The 20,079-nt window shown below is 40.9% G+C and overlaps 2 protein-coding genes across 4 annotated transcripts; one reads left to right on the top strand and one right to left on the bottom strand.

Annotated features, from left to right (window-relative positions):
- The first annotated feature begins 937 nt into the window (after positions 1 to 937).
- On the top strand, positions 938 to 9,049 carry bcl6aa (BCL6A transcription repressor a). 3 transcript variants are annotated; one of them, XM_049587020.1, is made up of 9 exons: positions 938 to 1,022; positions 4,699 to 4,870; positions 4,985 to 5,206; positions 5,293 to 6,258; positions 6,545 to 6,726; positions 6,816 to 6,983; positions 7,084 to 7,214; positions 7,510 to 7,647; positions 7,720 to 9,049. In XM_049587020.1, the coding sequence occupies exons 1-9, from the start codon at positions 938 to 940 to the stop codon at positions 7,861 to 7,863; spliced, it is 2,208 nt and encodes a 735-aa protein (XP_049442977.1). In that variant the 3' UTR covers positions 7,864 to 9,049. The 3 variants fall into 3 exon arrangements, with proteins under 3 accessions (XP_049442977.1, XP_049442974.1, XP_049442975.1); XM_049587017.1 differs by lacking the exon at positions 938 to 1,022 and adding an exon at positions 2,405 to 2,526; XM_049587018.1 differs by lacking the exon at positions 938 to 1,022 and adding an exon at positions 2,577 to 3,965.
- Positions 9,050 to 12,859: 3,810 nt separating this feature from the next.
- smx5 lies at positions 12,860 to 16,740 on the bottom strand. The gene is made up of 5 exons (XM_049587051.1): positions 16,662 to 16,740; positions 16,391 to 16,458; positions 14,931 to 14,961; positions 14,760 to 14,819; positions 12,860 to 14,021 (listed from the first exon to the last, which is right to left on the bottom strand). Exons 1-5 carry the CDS (start codon positions 16,662 to 16,664, stop codon positions 13,896 to 13,898), a joined length of 288 nt encoding a protein of 95 aa, XP_049443008.1. The 5' UTR covers positions 16,665 to 16,740; the 3' UTR covers positions 12,860 to 13,895.
- Positions 16,741 to 20,079: the final 3,339 nt, after the last annotated feature.

Raw genomic sequence — 20,079 nt, 5'->3', positions numbered from 1 at the left:
CTCGGGCAATCCACAGGGAGATGTGGGTTGCATTAGAGTGGAGGGTGGCGTCACATGAAGGGTTAAAGACAAAACAAAAGAAAGGCATCTGAATCATCAGCAGCCTGACTGATAAAGGTAACTCACTGGTGTTAATTAAGCCAGGGGTGTAGATTTAGGGTTGAAGGGGGCATGTGCCCTGCAATATTTAGAAGATATGCTTTTATTTTGACAAGATTAAAGCTATTTACTCCAGAAATTGATGCAGAAAAATTCTCAAGAATGGAGAAAAATGCTCCAAATGTTCTGACAGAAAGCCCCCAAATACCCTGATGGATGTGTGTGTGTGTCCCCAATATTTAAAAGAAGCCTACGCCCTTGAATTAAACCTCATGTTATCATTATTGTGCAACAACAGTGGGATCAGGACACATTTTAAATCTCTCTCAAAACTGTGACTTGTGTAAAATCAAAGAAACATCCTCATGTTAATCAAAAGTAAATTAGCTTCAAATTAAATCAAGGTAATCTAAGTTTAAAATATACTTTACACTTCTCCGTTTGTCAGAGATTCACAACATATTCCTCAATTCCTTGCTCACATGTGTAGCGATCAGTAGGTGTAGACGTATTAAAAGCCTAAATGTGGACGGTTTACCAAAATAAAACTCCAATACAGATTACAAGGCTGTCTGTTCAAACATGGGATGTGTTACTGATTGTTATCATTATTAAAACTGACTACAGCTCACGCTTTAATCTGTTTGCCCACTTGTCACAGTGATACGAGTATCAGCTTAATTATTCTAATATTTATCTGATCAGTGCCACAAAAGCATTTAATTCACACCAGGGGTCTTGTGTTTTATTTCTAATACTGAAGATATATTTAGAAATGTACACTTTCTTCTAATTAACTGTACAAACTTGTCTTTGTTGTGCACTATCAGCTCAACAAATGCTGCTTCTGTGCCAAGGGGTGAACGGGATGAGAAAAGACGGGGAAGCCGTGGTTTGGAGTCACCACAAACAAAGTTTCCAAGGTGAGTCACTGACAGTAAACGCTTGCCCACAACTCCTAAAATTAATACAACTTTTCAGACGCTGTCATAACACCCCCCCTCCCGAACCAGCCATCACACACCACCTATATGTTAAACTCACACCAGTTCTCATTTCACATCACACAGCTCTCGTCTCTCGCGCCATCGTCTTAAACAAAAAGCCTGACTGTTCCAAACTGAAAGAGCGTGAAGTAAAAACACTAGTGAGCTGAAAAGTACAAAAGAAGAAAAAAGAAAGACTGCGTTTATTCTCGCCCAACTCTGAGAAATGATGCAACAGGGAGTACACATGCCTTAAATTAAATGGTAGAGGGGGAGAAAAATCACAGCAATGCATTCAATTAATTTTCCAGGAAACTTTCACTTTGCATTTCAATGAGCAATGTTTGTAAGTGTGCACATCACCTGATGTGGACGGTTTCACAAGCACCCTGACCTTGTTATTAAACCATTATAAAAGGAGGAAACATTTCAAAATAAAATACATAATAAGAAGTGTGTGTAAAGTGTTTTTGGGAGGATGATAGATGTAACATTACAGCAGCAAAGCAGACATTAAATTTGAATGTCTACAAGAGGCATGTTAAACTACAACTCCCTACACATTCTGAAATATAACCAATTAAAGCTTGGTTGCATTTCACTGCTTTAGACTTTCATGCAACAAGTTTTCTGTGTTAAGTTAACTACAATTAAATCGGCCACCCACTGTCTGCAGAAGAAAACCAGCCGCTTTAACACAACCCGAGTGTATTAAACCGTTATATGCGCATATGAGACTATTAAAAACTCCGGACCATGCATCGACACCAGCTACAACAATCACATCCACACCACACCGACTCTGCCTATAGACTTGTGAATAATAAATCTATTAAAGCTTTCCTTTTTCAACAAACCCCCGATGGTGACTCGCAGCATTCTCCATCTATGAAGTCAGCGGACCTGCAGGAAATCTGGCTAGAAAAATAAAAAAGAAATGAGAGTGTGTCTCATCGACCTGTCCGTATGGGCCTAATTAAGCTGTCGGTCTGTGTGCTGTACATGTAGGGTCTGTGTGTTAAATGCGACGGACGGCAGCGACACGACACATTGCCTAAATCATGGAATATAAATTAGTTCTGAGAATTTCGGGGGCTGGGTTTAAGGAACTGGTGACGTGCTGTGACTGTGGGCTCAACCAAAAGCAGGGGGGGTCGCAGCGATATTAAACAATTCCCCGCGTTATTTTACGAAATAATTCACTTGGTAAAACATTGCATCCACGCGCTGCTGGCTGTTAAAGTGATTATGTGTGTTACCTGCTAGAATAAGCGCTTTGGAAATAAGTTGTCGTCGCCACAGAGGGGGGAAACGTCACTCCCCTGCCGCGGCGGAGTGGTACGGTCCCGGGCTCAAATTCCGAGAATTGAGCTCGTCTGATTCTTAGAACTGGGGTTCTTAGAAGTGGTGATGCAAGAAGTTTCTAGGAAAGCGCTACCAGGTGATTTTTTAAATTCCTTTTTTTCCTCTAATTTGGCGCGAAGTTGTTATCTACTGTGTGTTGCTGATGTTTTACACTGAGCTATTTGTGCTGTTTTTGAGTGTTTTTTGGAGGGGAGACTGTGTCTGTGTATGTGTGTGTGTGTGTGTGAGTGTGTGTGTGTGTGTGTGTGTGAGGGGCTGCTGGCAGTTTGAACAGTGCAGAGTCGAAACTCTGAAGTGGCTCGTGCAGTGACAGGCAGGCAGGCAGGCAGGCAGCGCGCGGCTCCCTCTCTGACAGATCATCTGCCTCGCGCTGCGCTGTGATGGCTGGTTGGAGCCAGCGGGACAGACAGAGAGACAGACAGATAGAGAGGCAGACAGCGGGCTGACATGCCGCGCTGACACAGAGTCATGTTGTAAAGCTGTAATAACACTCGTGCAGATGAAGGGCGAATTAGGGTTTTTGTGAGAGCGGTGTGAAGGCGACCTAAAGCCCCGGCTGTGGTGCGCTGTTCCCGGGGAGGACAGTTGGCTGCTCGGCTCTTAAACGCGTTGTGATTTAATAGCTACAGTGTCAACACACAGCGCTGTCACACTAACTTTGCTGGCAGCATGGCACCCTTAGCTTCAGTTTTTTTTTTTTGTAACTTCCGACGGTAATTTGCTCCAATGGAGCGCAAAAGGCTGCGCCGAACAAGCCCTTCTGTTACTGTAATATTGTAGCGGAAACATTAGTGTTGATGGGTGTGTGTGTGTGTGTGTGTGTGTGAGAGAGAGAGAGTGAGTGTGTGTGTGGTTTTTTTTCCACGGTAGATAGAGGCTACAAGAAGACACGTCGTCGCACCAAGTTGTGTTTCCACTGTGACACGGAGGTAGCCCTCGTAACAAGTTGGTTTGAAGAGATGCGCTCACAGTTGGCTTCCCTGCAAAGTGTTGCCTCATTTCTGAGTTTCGGTCAGACCGTGTTCGTGCTCAGGGACAGCTGCAATTACACTGCTGGGGCTCATCAAATAAAGAAAAAAAAATAAGGGGGATATTTGGGCTGACAGAAATGAGCGTGCTTTGTAAACTTTTAAAATTTCCTGACAACACTCCTGCTTGTTTGCCAGCACCTTCAGATCAGAGGATATCAGTCTATTTAGGCTGCATTCTGTCCTGCTTCTATTTTCGGACGTGTCCAGTTACAGACTTCAGTCTTCACATTCAGTTAAAGATACTGTCGCAAATCCGCGTGCGTGTTATTACAAAGCCATTCTGCCTTGTCTTAATTAAATTAAATTTTAACTGACCCAGAAATGCGCTGCTATATTGGCAGAGGAAAGAGAAAGAATACACAAAGCGCTGCTGGGCTGTCACAGGTTGGATGAGAGCAAACAGGGGAAAGTGTTACTTGTGTAACCTTGCCAGCTGCACCGGCTTATTTTGAAGATTCAATCATGGCGAGGACATCTTGCGGTTGTAATTAAAATTCATAGTTTGGGTGTTATTGAGTGACAATAAAAAGTTTGTAGTGATAAGTGAGCTGGAAACTGTTCAGAAGTGTTCAGGGTGAAAATCCGACACCGGCTCGCTGAAGGCAGAGACACAAACTTTTCTCTGTTAGATTGAATTCAGAGAAATAAGAGCGAGCTGATGCTCATTTTAATTTGTAAATAATAAAACCGCTAACATATCTAAAAATAATACTCAAGGCATGCCATTATTTGAATTGTATTTTACTATTTTTTTTATTATATTAATCAGTCAGTGTGAAACAATGTCATTATTTTTATATTTCCGGAAAAAATATTATTTTTATAACCGTTATTACAGACTCATATCATGGATATTTTGTCTGCCCCAGTCTGTTATACTGTGCTAAATTTTTCCCCTGCCTCATTTGTTATATTAACTTGTCAACCAGTGGTTTCAACAGAGAGAAAGTGAGGGGGAGAGAAATGATTGCAAAGGTAGAAATTTAAATGTCTAGACGGTGTTTATTTAATAAATGGCGCCGCCTTCTGGAGGAACGGCTGCACCTGTTTCTGCCTCAGTGATAAAGACCTTGTGCGGATCATAAATAATTTCAGCCCAATGAATTCATTTAAAGATCACCTGAACTCCAGCGCTGACACAGAGGGGTGAATTGTGGCACTGACTCAGCGGGACATTTATTTTTTTGTGTAATAATTTTTATTTTTTATTCTTGCAGAACTTGACAAAATGGCTTGCGCAGCAGACAGCTGCATACAATTCACACGCCATGCAAGTGATGTCCTGCTCAACCTGAACCGGCTGCGCAGCAGAGACATCCTCACAGATGTCACTATCTTGGTTAACAGACAGCAGTTTCGTGCACACAAGACTGTTCTCATGGCTTGCAGGTGTGTGTTATTCAGGCCAAGTTTTATGAGCCAGTACTCTCCTGCTGTTTGATGGTGAAATGACTGATCTTTGTATGCTCTGTCTGTATCTCTTTCTCTGTTACGTGGCCGCAGTGGGCTGTTTTACACCATCTTTACCGACTCCCACAAGTGCAACCTTAATGCAATCAGTCTGGACCCAAAGGTGGATCCAGAGGGCTTCGCCATCCTGCTGGAGTTTATGTACACCTCCCGTCTCACACTAAAGGAGAGTCTTATTATGGCGATCATGAACACAGCCATCTACCTGCAGATGGACCATGTTGTGGACACCTGCCACAGATTCATCAAATCCAGGTTGGCAGAATAAGGTTCTATTACATCGGTCAAATTCATCATCATGAGCATCTGTCTCGTTTTTTACCTTCTCATTCTTTCCACAGTGATCCGACTGCCAAACTGCCCAGAGATGAGTTTTTGGTCAGTCCCTTGGTTTTACCTCAGGATGTCCACGCGTACCGGCCCCATGATGTTGTTGACAGTTTGCACAGCCGCGTAGGTCCGTTCAGGGATGGGAGGCCCTACGGCTCAAACATGTTCAACGGGGTCAGCACCCCCAGCAACTACCATCTCTACGGGCAGTTTCCCATGCCAGGATTCCCTTTCCCTCTCTGCAAGCTGACTGATGCCAAAAACGCTTTTGCTGACCTCTCTAAGAGTGGTATCCACCACAAGCATTGTTCTCCGCATGACAGCGCCAACATCATCAGGGCAGAATACACCAGGGCGGTTGGCACCAGCTCCTCCAGCATTATTCACTCCACCACCTACGCTTCCAGGGAGGTAGGGAGAGACGATGAGATGCGGAAGGAGAGCCACGAGGGGGTCAGCCAGTCTATCGCGCTCGGCACAAGGAAGCGTGCGTTTCCTGTGCTGACCCTCGAGCACCAGAGAGACTCGGGAAAAGATCACGCTCCTCAGGCAGAGGAAGACCTGATCCATCAGCACTACCCGCTGGGAATCTCCTCCGCTGGACGCAAGAGCCTCATGAGCAGCCCGCAGAGCCCCCTCAAATCGGACTGCCAGCCCAACTCCCCAACAGAGTCCAGCAGTAGCAAGAACGCCGGCCTCTCCCAAGCTGCTGCAGTGCAAGCTCCGCAAGGGACGCAGGACCCCAAATCTCGCAACTGGAAGAAGTACAAGTTCATCGTGCTGAATCAGAGCGCTAAGGAGGACGAGGTGGGGCTGCGGGATCCCGGGCTTCGGTCACCTCAGCGCCTTGGCCTGCAACCCTACCTCCACCCCAGCGACTCGGAGAACCTGGACCCACAAACCACGAGCAAGAGCAACGATCACAGTGAGGACCTACCGGTGCCCCAGGCGAGTCGTCTCAACAACATCATTAACAGGTGAGGTTTCTGTCACATGCACAGCTGACATGTGAAACAATTTGTATGACGTCCTGGGAGGATGTGGGGCAGTGTAGGAGGGTATCATAAGAGCGGAGGAATTCCTGGCCATGTTTTTATGCTTTTGTTAATCCAGTTTGATGTTCTAGATTTTGGACATTCACCAAGATCATTTTTCAAATTTAAAATTTTCCAATTTATTTGATTTAAAGTACTTTTTTTTTAACAACTGATTTAAAGTGTTTGTTTTGCGTCTGACTTGGAAGTATTTGTTTTGTGTCTGTAGCGCACTGGAGGGGTCACTGAGGAACGGTGACAGCCACCCTCCGCACTACTTGAGCCGCATCAACTGCTCGTCTTGTGGCACACCGTCCCCACAGCACTCAGAAGTGTGTCCCAACTCCTCCAGGTCCCGTCTATCAGAGGACATGGCAGAGCTGCACTCAGAATACTCCGACTCCAGTTGTGGTGAGTTTACGACTCGTATTCAAGTGTCGGTGACAAATCAAAAAATTATTATTGAGGACTAGAGGTTCACTGAAATTTCTCCCACACAGAAAACGGCACATTCTTCTGTAACGAATGTGACTCCAAGTTTGCCGAGGACGAAGCGCTGAAACAACACATGCTTCAAGTGCACAGCGACAAGCCATACAAGTGTGACCGCTGCCAGGCGGCTTTCCGCTACAAGGGCAACCTCGCCAGCCACAAGACCGTCCACACAGGTACATCAAAGAGACTCGTCTATTGTCTGTCAAATCCTTTGTTGCTTGATTTGCTGCTGGAGTCTAACTTTTTTGTTCCCTCTGATTTTGCTTCAATCAGGAGAGAAGCCGTATCGCTGTAATATCTGTGGTGCTCAGTTTAACAGACCAGCTAACCTCAAGACTCACACTCGCATCCACTCAGGAGAGAAGCCATACAAATGTGAGACGTGTGGAGCTCGTTTTGTACAGGTAATAACACCCTGACATACAATATTTTCCCTCTCTATTGTATATTGGCTAATAGCACTAATACTCAGCTCTGAACTGTAACTATGAGCTTAACAGACGTACACATAATTACAGTGAGGAACATCCTCAGGGGTGTTTTGGCTTTTTACGATGAGTGCTAATATGTGTGCTGTCTGAAATGTCTCATTAAAGTGTGTCTGTGGAAAATAACTCAATCCCAGAAGACAGCTTGAAGTTTTTTTGTCAGTCAGATAATTTGGTTTTTGCTGATTTTATTTATGTTTTCACGTTTCAGGTTGCTCATCTCCGCGCTCACGTGTTGATCCACACGGGTGAGAAGCCATATCCGTGTGAGATCTGTGGAACACGCTTCCGTCACCTGCAGACGCTGAAGAGCCACCTGCGCATACACACGGGAGAAAAGCCCTACCATGTAGGTTCAAAAACCCACACGTTTGCATAATCTTCATAAAATTCCCCGAATTAATTTTGCCTTCTTTTACAGTGTGAGAAATGCAACTTGCACTTCCGCCACAAGAGTCAGCTGCGGCTGCATCTTCGACAGAAGCACGGTGCCATCACTAACACAAAGATCCAGTACCGTATGTCGACGGCGGACATGCCCACTGACTTGACGAAGGCGTGCTGAGCTGGAAGAAGGGAACAGTTTTAATGGAGGCAATCTTGACCTTGGCATTTAAAGACCCCAACTTGTACAATCATCCAAAATTGTAGTGCCACACTGTGTTCATTAGACAAATAAATTGGCTGCGTACGCCATTCTAAACGGGTTTCCACTACATGTGAACGTAGAGCCACTTATGGCATCTTAGTCACTTTATTGTTTCTATATAGATATGAATATATATATATATATGTATATTGGGAGTGTTTCTAAGCTTTGAAGGTACGTATATAAAGCTTTATTTTGTTGAGAAGGATGGAATGTAAACAATCTGTTTTTTGAAAATACAGTATTTTATATCAGAGAACTTACTTTTCTGAAAGTGTTGAAATTTTGATTGACGGGTGGTACATATATTTTAAGATTACGAGATTTGCGGCTGTATAGAGTTGTCTATACATTTTTATGTAGATGTACGTACATGTTGCACCATGTCAAGTTGCCATATTCATGTGAGGTGGGAGAAAAAAAAAAACGACATAGTAATTGGATTCAGTCAAAACATATCAGATGACTGCTGCTGCTGTCTGATGAGGTTATGCATGAGGTACTCTGCCAGTTGTCAGCGCACATGAAGTGGGCAACTGCATAAATATTGTGACATATTGTGTAATTATATCTGTGGGATTGCTCTCTGCTGGCAGAGCCAATCTTAAGTGTTGAGATGCATTTCAAGGTACTGCTTTGTTATGACCAAGAAAATATTTTGCTTCAAATGTATTTGTATAGATGTGACTTTTGTTTTTGTTCATTTGTTTTCCATAAGTGAAGGTTTACAGTTTTTGGTCATTGTTCTAGCTCCTACAGTAAAGTTGTGTAAGTGTCAAGGTTTTTTGTTTGTACATACACTGTGTATTCAATGTGCCTTTCTCTATGGTGTCTGAATTCCTCTCCATTCAGCCCAGCTCCATCAAGGTACAACTCAAGGACAACACCTGTCCTAACCCCCCCTGTGTGTATGTGAGTGTGTGTATGTGTGAGTGAGCGTGTGTATATATTTTTAAATGCTCGTCACCAACCTTAAAACATGCAAATTCATCATTGTAAATCTTCAGGACTTGTTTTTGGATTGGGCTTTTTTAACTGCATTAAAATTATTGTACAATGTTATAGATGTATGAATGTAAAATAAAGGTATTGGATTTCTATGTATTAACACCGGATTGAGTTTGTCATATTGAGATAAATGACACCGAATAATGGGTGTCCTCTACCAGAAAAAAAATTGAATCCCATTTCCTGCATATCGACACACATTCAGGGACCTCAGTTACCAAATAAAAATCCAAGAAATAATTAAGTTCACGCTAAATTCTGCCAGAATAAAACTAAATGTGCTGCTCATCTGTGGCATTGTTTGGAGTATGTCAGAGCAAAACCAGCATCTTAATTCAAAATGCCAGGATCCGACAGCTGTCTAACAGAAGCATATTAAACATGAATTTTTTGGTTTAAAAAAAAAAAAGATTTTGAAAATGCGGGTGGCCAGAAATGGGGATTTTAGTCCCCACTGGAAATTACACCTCAGCATGGCCATGATAAAAACTAGAGGACATAACTTTTAGATCAAACACAGCACAATATATAAACTCTTCTCTAAGTGAGTTTGACCAGATCAGAGGATCATAATTTTATTTTTAGTTTTATAAAACTGAATCCACAAAGTACACTTTACTGTACTTTTACTGTAAATAGCAACTAAAAAAAGAGATGTTATGCATGATTTCTCCAGCTGTTGACCAAAACTGAATCCCTTTCATAATCCACATCTGACACACACACATCTCTTCGCTTTTAGAAAGTGCTGTAAATACTGCAGTAACAGGAAGAAACTACACACAGGATTTCTACAGCTCAGGGCAAATTGGATTTTGGACTTTTTAAGACGTTTTTTTTTTTGCTTGGAATGAAGCTTGAGACCAATTTAACAATAACCAAATTTCAAGGGGAAAAAAACCATTAACTGACAGAATTTTGTACAAATAATTTTTGTAACATAAAACAATGTTTTAGAGTATACACCGATGAGCCAAAGCATTCAAACCACTGACAGGTGAAGTGAATAACTTTGATTATTTTGTTCCAATGCATTGTCCTGCTGGGAAACCTTTGGTTCTGGCATTCATGTGGATACCACCTGACATGTTCCACCCACTCAAACACCGTTGCAGACCAAGTACCCCCCCTCATGGCAACAGCACTCCCCAATGGCAGTGGCCCCCCAGCAGGATAATGCACCATGCTACACTACAAAAACTGTTTAGAAATGTCCTGTGGAGCGTGACACAAAGCTCAAGGTGTCGACCTGGCTTCTAAATTTCCCAGGTCCCAATCTGCTCAAGGATTCTTGTGATGTGCCGGTACCCCAGATGTACCCCTAATCCAAGGTGGGGCCTCCTTGGATCGGACTTGGCTCTGACCTGTGGAGGCATGGACACAGGATCTCTGGGAGTGTCCTGCGGTGTCTGGCACCAGTGCGTTGGCGGCAGATCCATTTAGTCCAGTGGGTTGTGAGGTGGGTTAATGGCACGTGCCACAGATGCTCATTCAGATTGGGATCTGGGGAATTTGGAGGCCAGGTTGACACTTTGAGGTCTTTGTCACATTCCTTTGGCCATTCCTGAGCCATGTTTGCAGTGTGGCATGGCGCATTATCCTGCTGGGGGGCCACTGCCACTGGGGAGTACTGTTGGGTGGAACACGTCAGGTGGTATCCACATGAATGCCAGAACCAAAGGTTTTCCAAAAGCCACTTTGCCTTGTACGGGTTTCAGCCTTATAGCCAGTGAGAGCTCGCTAGCACACAATGGATCCTCCGCTCTGAGCAGAAACAAAATACGAGTGTCATTTGTCCACCTGTCCTGATCTTTATGAAGTTAATGCAAGAACTGTCATTCAGTAAAATATTATTTTACAATGCAACATCAGAAAAAAAGATCCATAAAATACGTCACGTCTTAGCATTTTTGAGACTTCTGAAAGATTAAGACATTTTAATACCAATAAAGACCTTATTTTAAGATTAATGAATTCAATGTCTTTTAAAACCTGTTCCCAGTTACTTCTCAACTTTACTGTTAACACTGAGAAAATATGGCATTTTAGTTTCACCTCTTATAAACTGCACTAACAGTCCACAAAGCTGCTTACAAACTTTACTGCTCACCAACAAGCCATTCACCGCACCTTCACTCATTCTGTCAGATAAACATTAAAGCAAGCCTACGTAACTTCAGCTGAATAACAGACACTGTGGCCACAAGTGCCATTTCAAGGTTAATGGTAAACAGGAGCACAAGAAGAGAAGCTCAGAGAGTCTGAGAACTGAGTCAATAAAGATACACAGCAGTATCTAGCAGAGCTGTGCTGAATAGATCGAAGCTTCATTCATAACGTTGACATTCAAATACTTCATCAACGCTGAAATGCTGTACAGCCTTTTTTCTCATGTCTAATCATTGTGCTTAAACCTGTAATCTCTACAGATCAGGCAACAATATTATACAATATGTAAAATTAGATTCCAGCGGTGGCTGCGTAGGACTGTTTCCAGCTCGTGAGAGGCTGATATTTCCAATAGCTCCAGAGCACTGTAAGGTCAAGTCGTCAAAAGAAGTTTGTATTGAACCAAATATTCTGATTCAGTCCATATTTGTTGGCATTTCAAAGACATTTTCACTGTGGTCAAATAACTATCTGATCTGCCGCTTGCTGCACACAAAAGGAGGCACGCACCAGTATTAACAGGGAGGTCTCACAGTGATTCAGCAGCACCATAAATTACATTGATTCATTAATTCAAGTTGATTAAAAAGACAAACTAATTTAGAAGTCCAGTGTTAAGGTTTATATCTACATACTGAGAGGGTCTCTTCCACAGAGTCCGCCATCTTGTTCTACAGTAGCCCAGACAGACAAAACACCCACTGGCTCCAGACGGGGCCATTTGCATTTCTGCATCAGCCACTGCAGTTCTCCTCCATGCTTGGCACACGGGAGAAGGTTCAGTTGGTTGCTACCTGCAACTAAGGGTGCACGATATTGGAATTTTTGCCAATGTCCGATATGCCGATGTGTAACAACTCATTTGACGGATAACCAATACTGATAAACCCACTTTTTTCCCCACTTAATTTTATGTACCAGGTGGACTCTAGTATTTTCTGCGTAGTGTTGATATGAAGAGGCCCAGACTGTGGATAACTTTGGAGGCAATCTATGTTTATTCCTGACAGCTAGAGGTAAAAACAAAATCCTCCGTCAATTACGACCATGTGAACTCGAGCCCCCACACGAATGAAGTGACACAGGAATATATTAGCATATTATACAATAAGTTTAGGCTGAATAATATAGCATAGCTTAACAGTGCTAAAACACAGATTACTACAAGAGTAATGTGGGTTACCTTTATCATGAAGTACAACAGCAAAAGGGGAGAGATAAAGTGGGAGACACCCCTTCATAGTTGGGGTACCCCCAAAGGTGAGCGTAGGGGTACAGAACCTGGGTATCAAACGTTCCACATATTGACTATGGAGGCCTCAGTGTGTCAGGTAATAATAACTGAAAATAATTTTGTTTTAATTCAAATACTTAATATCTGACTTTGATATGCATATTCCTGCTGTATAATTGACCCTGTTACATCTGATCATCAGATCTCTTCTGACGTGGAATTGTCATCACATTATGCTGCATACTCTTATAGTGACAGCCCGCCAGCAGATGGAGACATGAAACACAATGCTTTTCAATGTATGTAATATTCATTCATTGTGCAAAATATGAAAAAGCACGTTGGCTGATTCTGAATTAAAGTGGTTTAAAGCCGAATCAGCCGATTCAGCTGATACAGATGCTGTGCCGATACGATCGTGCATCCCTATCGGCAACCTTACCACTACATGCCACTAAACCCTACACTGTAAATCACTTTAGTCAAATACAAGATTTCGGATTTTTAAACGATTTTTTGGGTGTTGACATCAGATGCTTCATTCGAAAACCTCATTAGAAGCTTTAAAAAGAAGTTAAAAAGAAGACTTTCAGTACAGCCCTAATATCTATCTTTGTTTTTTTTAATTCACCATTTATTAAACCATTTCAGGGTCCAGTCAGACAACTTTCCAGGCCTTCCATAGGACAACATTACACCAGAAAACAACATAAAAGTGCGTTTCAATTTGTAATATGGAAGCCAAAATGGACCAATAGAGTACCTGTAAATATAGGTAAAAAATTATGAATAATTAATAAGAATTAAACGATTCTACATGTCACATTGAACTTCTACAGCACATCCAGAGGACACTTTATGGTGCATCATGTCTTCACTATCATCCTCACATATTTTAAGTTATGCTGATATTCTGATTTTGATAACTAGCACAATGAGGCCACGGGACTTTCATTTTTATTTCCCATGAATGCAGTCATATACAAAATAACTTTCTTCAATATTTTAAAGGCCAAAACTAAAATAATTAAACATTTTTCACTGGTAAAACTACATAAACATCCCTGTAAATGACAATGACATGATCAATATGTAAATAAAATAGTTTTTTTATTTTGAAATGACATTAAAAAAAAAAAAAAAGAAGTCATAATTTTATTTTTTTTTAAAGATAAGCAACAGTGCTTGTATTATGCAACAGAAACACTACAACAGATCTTCACCTCTACTGGGCTCAAACATGAATTTAGGTCTATTTCTTTTAAAACAAAACATAATACAGTATCAAATGAAGCCTCCTGTGCGGCCTGTGAGGTGACGGCCATTTCCAATAATTACCGTTTGGAAAATTATTCATCACTAATGTCAGGAATGCAATTAAGCTCTCTGTGAAAGCACAGGAAAATGACCAATACTGCTCGATTACAAGAGCTGCACAAACTGTATCATCTTTAACTCAAAACTACTTATTATTAGCCATCACAAAAAATTCCCACCCCGCCACCCACTGCCCACCCCAGACTAAACCCCCCGTCCATCACTGCTTCTGCTGTATTGCTTCTTTTCGCGCAGCGTCTTGCAGGAGCTGAGTGTCCACTTCATCTGCAGGTAGCTGAACGTACCGGACCACAGATCCACGGATGAAACAGTTTTTCACAGACAGCTGAAGCAAATTAAAACAAGACAGTGTGGAGTTTGAAGATAAGTCGTCATTTAAAGTGTCGGAGACGCTGAAAGAATCAGCTTAAAGAATCTGTCTGATAATATTTTATCAGATTGCTGATGGAGTTTTTGTGATTCTTTTTTCCTCCCAAAGCGTCTCATACATGCAACTCTCAAATTATTAACAGCATACAAGTGTCATGGGTGTTTTGTTGACACTGGCTTTACTTTCCTATTTATTTGGGTCTTGACATCATTAAAACCAAAGATGTATTAAAGTATTTAAGTGGTAGCCCTTGTCACAAACTCAGCTTGTAAAGGAAATGATCGCAAAAGTTGTGTTTACAACAAATAAGGACGTATTTTATGTTTCATGTATAACAGACCTCTGTGTCTGCACCCGAGTCTGTAAGTTTCCCATGGATCCTCACATGCACCTGTGCAGGGACTCGCAACACACACACATATGTGTACGCACGTGTATATACGCTTATTTGGGATTTTGAGAGAATCCATCGTCTTTAGGAGCAATGCTTTATTTTCTGTAACATCCTCACTTCAAAATCATGACTATAAGCAAATCCCATAACATTTAGATGAGTCATGAAGTATCAAGGTGATAAAACAGTATTATGTTTGTTTTTTGAGCTGTTAAATGGGGCCAAGAATTTGTAGATCTCAAACAGAACATCAGGGTTAAGATGGCTGAAATGAAACTCAGTGACAGGTGTGACCTCACCATGTGTGGATATTTCTCTGGATCAGTGACGCTGATGTCTGTGAGCTTGATGTTCAGGTACTAAAACACAAACAGAGAAGAAGTTGTCACAACTGGGCAGTCAGGTAGGAAATGTAACAGCTGAATGGCTCGGTTTCAAAATAAGGGAAATAATATATCAGGGTTTCCAACCTGGTCGACAGAATGAAGCGTCCCGCAGATGCTGAAAAGAGAAATGTTGGGATTAAAATCATCACAGGCACTTATGGACATCCCATCCTTACATCTCATACAAGGAATTTGACCTTTTTTTGCTCTCAGTGTACAAAGACACAGGCATACAGCTACAAACTGAACAAGGAAAGCATAAAGATTTCACTAACATGTAGAGACGGAAATATAAAAAGTGAGAATAAAAAGTCTGATGATAGCACAACGGTGCAAAGTGCTAATGGTGCTGGAATAAATTTCAAAGCTGCTTTAGATACGTGAGGTATTGGGATGTGACAGTATACACCGATTAGCCAAATATAAAAACCACTGCAAGGAAGTTCTGCTGGGAAACATTTGGTCCTGGCTTTCATGTGGACGCCACCTGACACACTCCACCCACCCAACCACCATTGCAGACCACCTACATGACAATGGCATTCTCTCATGACAGTACCCTCCCCAGCAGGATAAAGCACCATGCCACACCACAAAAACTGCTCAGGAATGGCCCGAGGAGAGTGACCAATCATCTTGCCTCCAAATTCCCTGGATCCCAATCTGATCGAGGATCTGTGGGAGATGCTGGCACCCCCAATCCACGGTGGGGCCTCACTGGATCAAACTTAGCTCTGACCTGTTGGGGCATGGATATAGGACCTGTAGTGGGTGTCCTGCAGTCTGGCACTGTGTACCAGCACGTTCCACAGATGCTCGATCCGATTGGGATCTGGGGAATTTGGAGGCCAGGTCAATGCCATTCCTGAGCAGTTTTTGCAGCGCGGCATGGTCCACTGCCATCAGAAGTGACGCTGCCATGAGGGGTGGTACTTGGTCTGCAACGGTGTTTTAGGGAGGTGGAGTGGGTCAAGCGACATCCACGTGAATGCTGAGACAAAAGGTTATCCAGCAGAACAATGCACTGTTACAAGACGATGGATGGTATTCCCTTCATCCGCCAGTAGTTTTAAAGTTTAGGCTTATATTTATATATCTGACAGATATTTACATGTTTACAGTGTGTGTTATACTGTAAAAATATAGAGTTTACTGGTAAAGTGGAGACTAAAAACTAAAGTGAAGCTGAATGATCCCTGGTCTAAAAAAAAAAATCATACAAGACGCAATCAAAAGAAAACCTTGTAATGTACTAAAAACTGTTATAAATGAAGTTTATACAGTTCAGTTGAGTCTGCAGAGGAGATGAGTTCATTTAATTCTGTTGTAGGTTTGAGCCTGTAATCTATAGCATTTATATGTCATTTCTACTGAGTTTGTAGTGTTATATAACGTTTAACCAAAAGTTGGAGCATGTATTTTACAGCTGCCATCATTCACATTCTCCCTCCACTGCTCCCAACAGTCTTGTGACTGACTAAATAATGTCGGTTAAATCAAACAGTGTTCCACAGTTACCCGGTTTGACAGTAGAGAAAACTCACCTCAGGTCGTTCTTGAGCTCCACCACCACATCCTTCCCCACCAGCGACTTGAAAAACGAGTAGAAAAGCTGGAGAACACAACGACATGTTAACGCTAATGTTAGCATCGAGCTAACTGTGGAGCACGACACAGACAGGTCGCACGTAACTGTCAAACTGGCGGACATAACGCGGCACAGTGCGCTGTGAGGACTTTAATACTGAGTCCTCAGATAAAACATCTAATGAAAACTGGAAACAACATCATACGTTTAAATATTCAGTTTCTTACCATTGTTGCTGTTGGTTTCTTGTGGTTGTGCGTCGGGTGTTGATGTCGTAACACAGTGCGTCATATTAGTGCGACGGACGGAGCAGGGTGCAATAACTCATCAGCTCCACATGAGGGAGCCAGAGGGGCGCCATGCATTTTCCACCAGCCACTCAAGAGAGGCACGAGGAAAATAATAATAATAATAATAATAATAATAATAATAATAATAATAATCATTTTAATGGCGTGGAGAACGAAAAATAATGTATAAATAAATAAATATGAAAATCAATAAATAAATGTTTAAATATGGAAAACACAGGAGTCAGTCAAAAAACAAATTAATAAAGGGTTAATAAATAAATAAATAAATAAATAAATAAATAAATAAATAAATAAATAAATGCTGAAATGAATATGGAAAAGTAGATTCATGCGTAAATAAATAAACAGGACAGTAATAAATAAATATCTTAATTTTCTTATTCCTACCTTTTTGCACAACTATATTTATTTCTATATGTATTTCTGTGTCTGTGTGTTATAATATAATGTAATAATAATGTCAACTCACGATTATGCTGTCACTTTACCATTATACTTATCGAGGACAAAAATGTACTTAAGAATCAATACTATAAATGAATAAATAAATAAATAAAAACAGAGATCAGTACAGGAATAAATACATGACAAAAGAAAAAATAAATACATAAATCAATTATTGCACAAATGAAAATAAATACTACAATAAACGCTGGTAATTAAGCTGGACATAAATAAATACCTCTGTTTCTTATTTTATGCATTTATTTATTTCAGTGTTCCTTTATTCTTTTATTTATTTATTTTTATTAAGACTTTTAAGGCATTTTTTGTCCTTCATGTATAATCTCACTACAATTAAACTGTCACTTTAGCTTTAAATACTTTACTTATTGTTTTAGAAACTGTTTACACCTCTGTATAAACATATTTTTTATTTACCACATTCCTCTTTACATTCAGCTTATTTAACTGTAATACTGTCTATGCAATTTATACAAGTTCATTTATACTTCCTTTATTATGATATTTTTAGAATGAGAATCAGAATTCAGTTTAATCCCAAGAAGGTTTTTAGTGACAGTGAATCTGCCTCAGTGTTTGGTGCATACAGTAAACATATTGAGCGGAAATAAAAAATAGAATAAAGGCAAAGTACTCCAAAAGTGAAGATCATGAATATAGGGTAAAAAATGTGACAATTAATAAAAGTTTTATAACAAATATGTGCAATATAACTGTTTTAGAATCAGAGAGCTGAACAGTTTGGTGCAGGATATGCGATACATTTAAATTTGCATTATTTTATGTCTTATTTTGTTGGAGGGAGAATGAGACTTAAGATTTTCTTCTCTTCTTGTAAGTGTTGCACGTTTAATAAATAAAGAATTTCATTTCAAAGTGTTTCTCAGACCTGCTGTGCATGTCAGCAAGTTTCTTGATTTGCTGAGTGTAATATTGGAAAACAGCAGGACACTGGATCCTGAGGCACAGGATCAAAAACTAAAGAGGCCCAAAAGGCCTTTGCACCATTTATTATTTACTAGACTTCTGTTTCCCAACCTTTTTTGGCTTGTGACCCCTTAAAATGAGGCAAAGTCTACTTACAACCACTGGAGAACTCAGGGGCCCCTCTGCGGAGCCCTTTAAATGGAAAAAATACATGCAGTACCATACAGGCTACTCGGCATGCAAGGAAACTTCCTGTGTGCTGGAGCCCTATCGCATGCAGCTGGTGCCCTTTAATCTTTGTCATCCTTGCCCCACAGACAGTCTGAGTCCGCCACTGCTTGCAACCCATCATCAGTAGTTACATATGGCTTTAGCTTATAGGAACAAAAAGTAACTTTTTATAGGTCTTAACAAGTTAAACCATCCAGTAATTTGTAGGACAAACAGCAAAGCTTGGAGGGACGTCTCAGAAAGATTGATGAAATTTTGTGTAGCAAATGTAAATCTTGATTCCTGTCACTTATCTTTCGCCCCCTCGAAGGGTCCTGATGTTGGGAACCACTGTACTCGATGATATCTCTGAGAAGAGAACTGCTCACGTGCCCAGAATAACCTCCTCAGCCGCTCGGAGGTGTGGTGACTGGGTTACCAATGATCAGGGGGAAACTTTCAAAGTCATTTGATTTAAAGAAGGAAAAAATGTAAATTCAGGAAATATTATGTAGGAAATTCTCTGTAAGAGGTTTCTCTGATTGAACAAAATGAAGAAACACAGGAGTTGATTGTTGTGTATATTTCCAGTACCATCGAGTAGGCCGTCCTCTGTGATCTTGTCTCACTGTGCATGCAGTTCTTTCAGGCAACAGCAGATGGAGGCAGATGATTGGAGTGTTGCAGCACTACAGTGGTGACTGCTGCAATCTTTAAAGTGGAAATAGACAAGTTTTTGCTTGAATATAGGGACTGTTCGTTATTTATGAGGAGGAAGCATGTCAAATCATTTTCTAAGCTCTGGGTAGGGACATATTTATGTTAGCAAACTTGGTGGTTGGTTGTATTTTGTAAAACATGCCTTCCACACCTGGCCAAGGACATGTTTTCTTTTAAAATCACCAAAATGACTCCATTTATCACAGACACTGTAAAAACAGAAATTAATGTTAGATTTTCAAATTTCCAACAGCCCTTGGACATATTGTGTGCAACGAATGTTTCCATCAGAAAAAAAAACATAACCAAATCTGAGATTTAAATAGTAATAATTTATCAAAATCACTTTATTCTACGTCTAAGTTAACACTTACCAGCACGACAAGAGTGAAAAACATGAGTCTTTTTTCAACTCCAGGATTTCTTCTTTAACATTTAACTTTCAAACATAAAAAGGTGAATTTTAAAAATCTAATAACTAATTTATGGTAGAAGAAGTGTTGTGCATTTCCCACCAGTCACTCAGAGAGGCACAAGGAAAAATATTTGTAACTTCTAATATATTCCTTGGACCCAACCTTTTTTAATATGCATTTTTAATTTTATCTTAGGTATTTGGGATCAGTAGGACCTGATAAAAAAAAGACTTCTTCTTCAAACAAGTTACTGGTGCTAAAATTGGTCAAATGTGTTGCCATATCAACAACGACAAACATTATTAATCATAAATAAACACGTTTGAAAACGTGATCAGGTTTTGTCCATTTTTGTGGCGAGATCGGCTGCAGACTGACTTGGCAGAGATGGCTGCCATCTTGTTTTTATATGGATTAGTGTAGTGTACTCAAACTACCACTAGGTGGCACAAAAAAGTGTCCATGAACGAGGACAACAGGTCTAAGTTAAGTAGAATAAAGTATAAGGTCAGGTAAATCTAAAATGTGATGTCCACATATGAGGACACAGGGTCTCAGGAGGACATAAACAACAGGGGCGGCCACTAGCTCAC

Source organism: Epinephelus fuscoguttatus, linkage group LG10, assembly GCF_011397635.1.
Source record: "Epinephelus fuscoguttatus linkage group LG10, E.fuscoguttatus.final_Chr_v1".
Lineage (NCBI taxonomy): Eukaryota > Metazoa > Chordata > Actinopteri > Perciformes > Serranidae > Epinephelus > Epinephelus fuscoguttatus.
This window is presented reverse-complemented; position numbering and strand designations above follow the sequence as displayed.

What these genes read in the sequence shown, in the direction of transcription:
- bcl6aa (XM_049587020.1), top strand. Translation starts at nt 938, where the DNA reads ATGCTGCTTCTGTGCCAAGGGGTGAACGGGATGAGAAAAGACGGGGAA. An exon ending in CTCAACAACATCATTAACAG is followed by an intron (nt 6,259 to 6,544) that starts GTGAGGTTTCTG and finishes TTGTGTCTGTAG; the next exon opens with CGCACTGGAGGGGTCACTGA. An exon ending in GTGGAGCTCGTTTTGTACAG is followed by an intron (nt 7,215 to 7,509) that starts GTAATAACACCC and finishes TTCACGTTTCAG; the next exon opens with GTTGCTCATCTCCGCGCTCA.
- smx5 (XM_049587051.1), bottom strand. An exon ending in CGCTTCATTCTGTCGACCAG is followed by an intron (nt 14,820 to 14,930) that starts GTTGGAAACCCT and finishes TTTGTGTTTTAG; the next exon opens with TACCTGAACATCAAGCTCAC. An exon ending in CAGAGAAATATCCACACATG is followed by an intron (nt 14,022 to 14,759) that starts GTGAGGTCACAC and finishes AATTTGCTTCAG; the next exon opens with CTGTCTGTGAAAAACTGTTT.